We start from the raw sequence: 10,956 nt of genomic DNA, 5'->3' as shown, positions 1-10,956 counted from the left end.
TAAGTTTTTAAATGTTTCAATTAGACAAATTTATATAATGTATACTTTAACTATAAATATAGTTAAAGTGATAGTCTTTAGTTAACATATTAGTGAATAGTTTTTTTTAAATATTTCAATTATACAAAGCGATAAAATGTGTACCTGCCTTCACTTTAACTAAGTTTATAATAGTTAGTTAAAGTAATAGTTTTAGTTAATAGTTTTTTTTATGTTTGAATGAAATAAATCGATGAAATTTTTACCTTCTTTCACTTTATCTAAGTTTATAATAGTTAGTTAAGATGATGATGAATATTTAAATTAAATAAAGCAATGAAATGTGTACAGTTAAAGTTAAATAGATAGTAATAAAGATAGTTAATATTTTAGTTAATAGTTTATACATAGTGAAGATATTTCTACCTTCTATAAAATTACTTAAAATAATAATAGGTTTTATAACTTTCAATTATAGAAATTATATTTTGATTCAAATTAAGGGAAGAACTTTTAAATATAACTTAATGAATGAGCTAATATTTTGTTGTTCAATGAAAAAAAGTAAATAAAAAATTATATGAACGTAAAACTGGGATTTCGAGAGAAACGACCTGTGCGGTGCGCCGTGATCAAATAAATACCCTCGTAAAACTAATAATTATAAAAAAAAAAGAGGAACACGTTTAAAAACGCCGGTTCGCTGCGAAAATTTATGTTGTGTACTATGCAAAACGGCTTTTATATTTATATATATATTGGATGGCTGGAAAATTGTGCTTTTAACATGTACGAAACTATCATTAATAAAAGGATAAAGAGTGCATGTGTCATTTTCGCCACTATAAAAAAAGAAGGATCTTAGGTATGAAAAATGATACAAGTAATTGGATTAAGTTTTCCCCCGAAATAATTTGTTATACTCTGCAATAAACGTCAAAACGGTTATGCGCTGCGACACTTCGACGCAATCCCATTTTCACATAAATAAACATTCTCTCATCCTTCTATTTTTTTCTATCTATCCATAAGGAAACATATGTGCTGTGATCGTATTCCATCTGCACTTCGGCCAGGAAGCGAGATTGAATGGAAATTGTTGCATGAATACGTGATGGAATTATGTACATAATTTGTAACGTTGCAGGTTTTTCGTGTAGAAAACATCACTTTCCTCCACATTGCACATAGTACGTATATATTTGTAAGGGAAAGAGCAGCAGCGAACGCAAACAAACTGTTAGCAAACATCCGTGTATGTTTTTTTTTTCCGAAGAAGATGTGCAACCATCAATTCGCTCTGATCATCATCAACATCAACAGAATCATCGTGATTACGTGAACCGAAATGCAAACAGGATTCATTCCGTTAATGGAACATCATGCGAAATCGTCGGCGTTTGATTGACAAAACTAATTTCACAAATTTAACGCTCTATTTCCACATGATGAATATTTTATCTAAATCTCTTTCATTTTATTTTTATTTGTATTTCTCTCTCGGTCTCATTAATACGACTGCAAAGCCTTTATGTTATCCAGTGAAAACAGTCAACATATTTCAATTAAACATCAGCTTTGACCGGATCAAACTGTTTGGAAAATCCGCGCGTCAGTTTGTTCATTAAATATTGGGATTTATGAGCAAAACTCATAGAAAAAAAACATATCTAGAATGAAACTATGAATAAAATAAAAACAAATATTGAACCAATCCTGTTTGTATTGAAAATTTTCAGTTACATTTAAATTTAATTAAATTTTGTAAAAAAATATGTAAATTTCTGTATAATATTAATACAATTAGTTAAATTTTCTATACATTTTAAATAAATATGTTTGGTGTGATTTCTTGTAAACGTGACAGTTTTATAGTATTTTTTATATTATTAAATTAATACTTCATGATTAAGTTTTCAATACAATTTTTGAGATTTTTTGTTTCATTTTATGATTTTTTCGAAATTACGTCATGAAAATGTTTTGATTTATTGTACATCAATTATTTATTGAAATATTTACATAAGAAAGTAATCAATCTTACATTTATTGAATAATTCATTAATTACTTCAATATTTACGCATGAAAAATGTAAGAATTTAAGAAAGAAAAACAGACAAATTATTGAATCAACAAAGATGAAGACGAAAGACACAAAATATTTACATTATTAAATTAATAAGACATTTTTTGAAACTTATTGTTTCATTTTATGATTGTTTCGAAATTACATCATGAAAATGTTTATTGTACATCAATTATTTAGTGAAATATTTAAATAAGAAAGTGATCAATCTTATATTTATTGAATAATTATATAATTACTTCAATATTTACACATGAAAAACGTAAGAATTTAAGAAAAAAAAAATTGAATGAACAAAGATGAAGACGAAAGATGAATTACTTTTAATATACATAATTATAATTTAAAATAATATTTGCTACTTCATTACAATTCTTCAATAAGATTTTTCAGACGCTTTGTTTCAATTTATGATTTTTTTCATAATTACATAATGAAATTTTGTTATTTATTTAAATTACTTTTGTAAATATTCAAACAAAAACGCATGAAAAACGTAAGAATTTAAGAAAGAAAAACAGAAAAATTGTGAATGAAAGATGATTTACTTTAAATATAAAATTACATAATTATTTACATTATCTGATGAAGTTCCAATGCAATTCTTCAACAACATTTTTGAGAATTTTTGTTTCAATTTAAGATTTGTTTGTTCGTAGTTACAACATGAAATTTATTTATTTGCACCAATTAATTCTGTAAATATTCAAACAAGAAAATAATCAAAATCATATTTATTATTTCAGTAATTTTAGATTAATGATATTTATTGAATTCAACATTAAATATTCAAAATCCTTAAAAAATCATGATTCTTATTTTATTTTTTTATTAAATATTCCATTGTAATTTATGTCTGTACAGAAAAAAGCTGATACTTTAAATATAAATTATGTATTTTATTTCTATAAATACATTCGATTTCATTTACATTCACAGATCGAATCGTTTTCTTTTCTTTTTATCTCCATTCCACATCCTTTACATCTCCCGCACACAATTATAACTTCCATTATCCGAACGATTCTCATACCACCCAAAAATTCTCTCATCTTTCCTTTATATCTTACTCCATTTCTATAACCGTATCGTAATTCAATTTGCTTCCATCATATATTTTTTTTCAGCAATTTAATCAATTCGCTTTCCACTCTTTTCTTTTTTCTCTCCTGCTTCCATTTTATCAATAATGTTTCATCTCTTAGAAGTCGCTATTAACCGCAAAATATAAAATGTAGCTTTGATGCGAACTACACTTATCTAATTTACGAAGCAAAGCAAAGGGAAAACGTTTCTATAAATAAAAGCATAGAAACGTTTCTTCGCTTTCCGTTAAAAGACTGCCGTGTCTCGGGATTCAAACAGTCCGGATTCACTTTAGTCCGGTTTGAAAATTTCAAAAACAAACTAAATTTTAATTGGGCATTATTTTATACATAAATGGATTGTTTATTTCACAATCAAGTCTCTTTTTGTGCGATTCTTAGTTCTTGATTAGTCCGGTTTCAAACAGTCCGGAATATGACTATTCGCGGTATTGCAACTCATTATTATATCTACATTTTTTGTATTATATAACTAATATTTTATGAAATTATTAGTTTAGAGAAAATATTAAATAAAGCTATGAAACAAATTGTAATTTTCTATTATGAATATCGTCTATGTAATTGGATATATTCTGTTCTTGTAAGTTTCTGTCAGTTCAGTATGAAATTTTGTAATAGAAACAGAAGTTATGCAATTAAGTTAATGTGTCTTTAGGAATGGAAACGTGTTTGAACCGTTTGTCTGTTGCAAAGTAAAGTTTCATGGCTGTCTCATTGAATCATTTCGAAACTTTGTACAACTATTTGATGTTGAAAATCGTTAAAGTACGTTTTTATATACATAAATAATGAAAAAAATTCAACTGAAATCAAAGTAAAATTATTTTTTTGCTATACTTTTATCAATTTGAAGAGAGTTAATTAGGTTAAAGGAAAATAATTTATTTTTAACAATTTTGAAGAAAATTTCGAATTGAACTGAAACTTATGTAATTCAGTGAATATTTATTTGTAATTGATTTGTAGATGGAAAGTTTTTTGTATTGTAAAATGTGTAATAATATTAATTAATTTAAAGAGACTTACATAAATTCTGTCATTTGTTTTAAGCAGAAAATATCTAATGGAAACAGAAGTTGTACAATTAAGTTAATGTGTCGTGACGGAATGGAAAATTTTGTTTTAACTGTCGTCTGTCTGTGTGTTTTAGAAGGAAAGTTTTACGACTGACTCTTATTAAATAATTGCGACGTGAGCGTAAACGTCGGTCGCACATGGCACAGAGTACTGAAAAAAAATAAACAAACATAGAAGTGAGAGTGATTTATTCGGACAAATTGTACAATTTATTTAATGTTTAAACAACGCTGCACGATTTATTTCCATACATTTACAGATTTATTTATATTCTAGATGGATAAAAAAAATGTCGGTGATAAAAATTACTCGGAAATATTTATTGTGAATTAGTAATGAAAATAAATTGAAAATGTAGTAAATAAATCATGAAAATTTTTATTACAATCCAAGATGAAAACTTGTATTTTCTTTTATTCAATTAATTTAATGAAAAATCAGTAATTTTCTTCAAATTAAAAAAAAAAATTTTTTTTACTACATTAAAAGATGAAAACTATTATAATCTACCATTTATAATAATTTCATATAAAAATCAGAAATTTTCTTCAATTTTTTTTAAATAATATTTTTTTTTTGTATTTTCTTCATTAATTTCATCATGTAGAAATGTAGAAATATTTGATTACATTCCAAGATGAAAATTACTCGGAAATATTTATTGTGAATTAGTAATGAAAATAAATTGAAAATGTAGTAAATAAATCATGAAAAATACAATAATTTTTTGTTAAATTATTAAAATTATTGTTTTGCTGCATTTATTTTCATTTCATGTATCAATATTTTATTAAAATCCAAGATGAAAATTTATATTTCCTTTTATTCAATTAATTTAATGAAACAATCAGTAATTCTCTTCAAATTAAAAAAAAAATTATTTTTTACTGTGTTTTTATTATTTTTATCATGTTTCTACATTTTGTTACATTCAAAGATGAAAAAAATAGTAATTTTCTTTAAAAATTTTAAAAATATTATTTTTTAGTGTGTTTTGGTTAAGGTTTCTACATTTTATTATATTTCAAGATGAAAACTTTTATAATCATCCAATTATATAAATTTCATTGAAAAAATCAGTAATTTTCTTCAAATTTTTACAAAAATTATTATTTTTTACCGTATTTTCGTTAATACCATCATGATTCTACATTTTATTACATTCTAAGATGAAAAATTAGTAATTTCCTTTAAACATTTTAAGAATGATTATTTTTTAGTATATTTTCGTTATGGTTTCTACATTTTATTATATTTCATAATGAAAACAATTATAATCTTCCAATTGTGGTAATTTCATGAAAAAATCAGTAGTTTTCTTCAATTTTTTTTTTTAAATATTATTTTTCACTGTATTTTAATCATATTTCTACATTTTATTACATCCTAAGATGAAAAAATCAGTAATTTTCTTCAAATTTTTGAAAAATTATTATTTTTTTACCGTATTTTCATTAACTTCATCATGTTTCTTCATTTTATTATATTCCAATAAGAAAACAATTATAATATTCCAATTATACTAATTTCATGAAAAATCATGTTTATTTTAAAAAAATTATTACTTTTTTACTATATTTTCGTTAACGTTTCCACATTTTATGACATTCCAAACTAATATGCATTTAATTTTTTATTAATATTATATAATGAATTTAACACAATTAAAAACTCAAAATTATGAACTATAAACCTGCGATTCTTATGTAATTCTATGGATTATTTGGACTTCATCTAACCATCGATTCTACAGTTCCTACTTGAACTATACCCAGAATAATGACCCTCATCCCCTACTCTCTCTCTCACTCCATCTCTTCACGACGGGCTATGATGTCGGACTTTTTTCATTTCGAGGGGGTCGAGAACAGGTGGGAATTACATTAATTCATTGCATCTGCGTGAAAGCCCCGCCGCTTTTGCCTACCTTCTTATTACATTTTTTTTCTTTTTCGACTACGTTTGCAACGGGGGTGGAAAAAAAATGAGATTGAAGTTGCGGAGGGTTTTTGGTGGAAATTTTCGTGCGGCGATGAATAATATTCGGTGGGCAAGACAGGGGCGATAAAATTCATAAGCGCTTTTCGTTTTAATTAATTTAGTTTTCGTGGATTTAATTAATTTAGTTTATAACAATATTTGCGCGAGAATTAGAAACCTGTTCCGGGAGTAGGGGGAGGGGTTGCCGACTAATGAAATATGAATATTACATGAATTTTGTCCTGCGCGACAATCCTGCGACGCAAATAAAAAATAAACGTGGATAATCAGGAAAGTTGAAAACACGGATTACTATTAATTCGTTTCAGGACATATGTTTTTTTTTACTTTTCTGTAATAAAAGCATATTTGTTATTATGACAAGTTTCAACGCTGTATGTGATAATATACAATCATTTGATGTTGAATTTCACGAAAAAGTTATATAATTAACAATTTTGTAATTTTTGTACAAAAAATAATAAAAATTGGGCACTCATTTTTATTTTGCTCAATTAAAATTTATTTTGTTTTGAAATTTTCAAACCGTACTATTGTGAATCCGCACTTAGCAAATCCGCAGTATGCGAGGTAATAAGAAACATATAATAATTATAGTAATGAACATAAAATATTTTGCGTATTTACATCTTAAAAATAATTCTGCAGATTTTTTTTTATAGAATATTTATTCGAAATAATTCATTAAATTTTCTATAATTAGTTACATATAAGTAATTATAGTAATAAACATAAAATATTTTGCCTCTTTACACCATAAAAATAATTTTACAGATTTTTTTTTTCTAAAATATTTATTCGAAATAATTCATTATATTTTCAAACCGTATTATAATGAATCCGCACTGATCAAAGCCGCAATACGTAAAGTTTCAGATGTAATTAATTACATAACATAATTACAGAAATAAACATTAAATATTTTGCATATTTTCACAATCACACAATTTTGCAGATTTTTTTGTTCGAAATTATAAATCAAAATTTATTTTTAATAAAACTCCATAAATTACCGAAATTATACAAATTTCTAGTTTTAAAATTATTATACAATACATATAGTTGTTGGAACAATAAATATTTACACAAAAAAAAAGAACAGTTTGAATTGTATATGCGAAATTTGTGTCATTGAAATATGAAATGCATTTAATATCGTTGCAATAAAGAATTTTTACATTTTTATTTTGCGCTGTGTAAAACGTACACAAATGCATGCATGCACAACATATTATGTGTTTTTCGTGTGTTAGAACGAAACGCAAATAAAATCCAAGTGTCACTTCATGTCACCATAAAAACCTTGGAGCGTAGCAGAACCGACGCCACTAGAAAACATTGATAAAAAAAGGACGTTTTTAAATTTAATTATCCTGCGAAACATTTGTAAAATGTTACACTTTGTTCAAGTAAAATTATTATATACGCTGTGTATTAACATGTTTTATTGTGTTTTACTTTGTTTAATTAATCGAAAAATATGATTAGTGAAAAAAATGCGTTGATCTGTAACATCTTCATTAATGTTATATCGCGTCAAATAGAATGAAATTTTCCATAGTCGCCTTCAAATCCAGTTTGAAACGGGAAGAAGGCGACAATTCAATACACATTATCTACAGATTCGTTTAATACTCTGCAAAAAACTACATTCTTCTGTACCATTCATTATATTACTGTATTCAATCACGTAAATTCATACGAATTAATTAATAATATGTAATACAATGCGAATAATATGATTTATCTATACTTCTCTTACGTAAATGAATATCTAGGGCAAACCAAGGTGATTTTAATCAATCGATTCGTGAAGGCGCGTCCTTCAATTACATATAAATAGCCTAAGGTATAATTAAGACTTTAATCAATTACAAAATTTAATATGGAAAATTACAAATCGATTCTTCATTTTCCACATTCAATTTAACAATAATCCTATCATCGTAAGTAGATCCTGCAGGATATCATTTTTTTCTTAATAAAATTAAACGAAATTTATCAAAATTTGTAGTAAAATTTTCAGATTACTAAAAATATTGTAACTGGTTTTATATATAATAAAAAAAACTAGTATAATTAGGCCGCAAGAGATTAAACCTCTATTTATTTTGATTTATACGTTCGAGGGAATTTGCAAGCAATTATTTTACTCGTAACGTGGTCTAATTACATTTCTTCGTTTGCGAAAAAGAATAAAATAAAATGGTTTTAATAATAATGAGCTCGATGATAATGTTTACTTTACAATCGAAATTCCCTAAGTTATTCTTTACTTAAGACAAAAAAAAAATATTTTGATGCTTGTACACAGATCTAATTTATTTTTTGTTAAACTTGAATAATTTGAAGAATTTCCATATCTTTCATTTCCGTTTGTTTTAGGATAGAATTTAGAAAACTTATGTAACATGAAGTATTTCCATATTCATTATCGTTTGTTTCAGGATGTTTCTATGAAGTATAAAGGATAAATGATGAAATTTTATGTAACATGGACTAATTATTAGATTTTATTTTGTGAGAAAATACTCGAAGAATTCTCATTGGATAAAGTTTAAACTGAAATTATTTCGACGCTTGTAGAAATCGAGTTTCTATTTTTTTTTGTTCAAATTGAAATATTTGTATGTGTTTTATATGCAAACTGTTTGAAGAATTTCGATTTTCAATATCGTTTGTCTCCGTTTGTTCCAGGATGCTGCTATGATGTATAAAGGATCGTAAAAAGGATCAAAGATGCACGGAATATCGCCGACGACGCCACCCTCGTACCCCACCTTCGCTTACCCTCGCCGCGTCTCTCCACCCGGAAGTCCAGCCCCGAAGAAGTGTTGTTATGACCACGCGGAGACATACAGAAACCGCGAGTCCTTCCTGTGCTGCTGCTACACCTGCCCGAAGAGGTCCTCCACGTCCGTCTTCGCAACCGTCGCAGTTTGCTGCATGGTATTGGGATACACGATCCTCGGGGCTTTCGTGTTCATGGCCTTGGAAGGCGGTTTTCGCCGGGACACTTCCATAGCCGCCTCCAAATCCAGTTTGAAACGGGAAGGAGGCGGCGTCGCCGGAGATTTACGTTCGCAAACCGTAGAGCGTTTATGGAGCATCACGGAGAACCTAAACATTCTGTATAGAGAGAATTGGACGAGATTGGCGGCCGAAGAAGTGATGGAGTTCCAGGAAGCGCTGTTCAGAGCTCTTAGATCTGGAGCAGGCTACGTCGGACCAGGCGACTCTACCATCCTCTACCATCAGCACCCGCACCGATGGAGCTTCAGCTCGTCCTTCCTGTACTCCCTGACACTCATCACTACAATAGGTAAGCGATTTGAATAAATAAAGGACGACCTCTCGCGGAAACATATTCACACCCCCTAACCTACTTACGAATTTAAATAACCGTTTCCTCCTTGCGCGCGCGAAGTAGGCCTTTCTGCCCTAACTACCCGCTTTTTTTATCTCTCTCTCTCTCTCTCTTGTATTCAGCATTTAAATAAATAATAGTACATGGTAAAAGCTAGTTCCAGCGGAGGATGAAAAAAATCAAATGGAACGTTCCATGCATGGCTATAAAACGCTAACACTCTTCGTTGAATTAAAGATGAGCTACGTGTTTGAATAGCTCCACGCGTTCAGAGGAAAAGTCCTCCCTTTTCATCGCAGCAGGAGCGCGTGTCTACTATATAGTATACTATATAGTACATATAGTTTTTTTTTTTCTTGTCCATCCCTCGTCGCATCTTCCATTTATTTTTCTCTCTAGACGTAAGGCTAAATGCGCTTAAAATAAATTCGCGATTCGCGGAGACTTATTAAGGCTCTAAATAATGGAGATCCCGGATCCACTTGTTCGGGTACACCGAATCACCGCATGAAAGGCGCGAGGATTGAAGTAAGGGAACGACCGGAAAAGAGATGGGACGGATAGAAAGAACCGCAATTCAACTGCATTGAAATCCATTCGCGTTGGTTTTTATAAAAGGAATTGATTTCTATATTTGACGGGAATCCGATTGGATTTAGAATTATCCATCTTGACTATACCATAATCAATATTAATTACTAAAATCTACATCTTTTATCTATTAATCATATAATTATACTAATATACTTTGAAAGATTGAAAAGTTAAAGTTACAAATACATTTTTTATATCGTAATTTAACATCAAATTCACTGTGGATATTTACCAATTTGATGATTATTTAAATCTATGTACTAAATTTGCAACGCCTATTTATTGTTTCACTGTTGTAAAACAGACCAGTAGCCATAATATTAGTATTTGACTTCAGTCTATCTTTGTATCTACTACTAAACGTTGGTATTGTATCCTCGATCATATATATAAGATCTACATGTCCTGACGACATTTCTCAGGTATTTTGATTGAAACCTTTGGATAAGTTATACGTTGGTGCTTCTTCTGTCGAGATACATGACTTTTCATGATTTGGGCAGTGTTTCTTTAGTTTTAATGTGATATGCACGAATTCATTTCGTTAACTTTTATTCTCCAATTTTTGAGCCATTCCTGTAGCTCAGCGGTCGGGGAACCGTGGTAAATTAACCAAAATGGGGTAAAAATGAAATTTTTCTAATTTCATCTTATCAAACTCAGAGAGCGGTTCTCTGACTACTTTCCAGATCTTGATATACAAACTGTGAATTGGGTTGTAGATCCTTTTAAATGTGAAATT

The 10,956-nt window shown here is 28.3% G+C and overlaps 1 protein-coding gene across 1 annotated transcript in view; it reads left to right on the top strand.

Annotated features, from left to right (window-relative positions):
- The first annotated feature begins 8,947 nt into the window (after positions 1-8,947).
- Positions 8,948-10,956, top strand: part of LOC108558384 — a 3,242-nt gene continuing 1,233 nt past the window's right edge. Inside the window, exon 1 of the mRNA XM_017915288.1 lies at positions 8,948-9,575. Within this exon, the coding sequence (XP_017770777.1) occupies positions 8,993-9,575 (583 nt within the window). The 5' untranslated portion in view covers positions 8,948-8,992. The remainder of the gene's footprint in view (positions 9,576-10,956) is intronic.

The sequence above is a fragment of the Nicrophorus vespilloides genome, unplaced genomic scaffold (assembly GCF_001412225.1).
Source record: "Nicrophorus vespilloides isolate i.1.1-1 unplaced genomic scaffold, Nicve_v1.0, whole genome shotgun sequence".
NCBI lineage: Eukaryota > Metazoa > Arthropoda > Insecta > Coleoptera > Silphidae > Nicrophorus > Nicrophorus vespilloides.
This window is presented reverse-complemented; position numbering and strand designations above follow the sequence as displayed.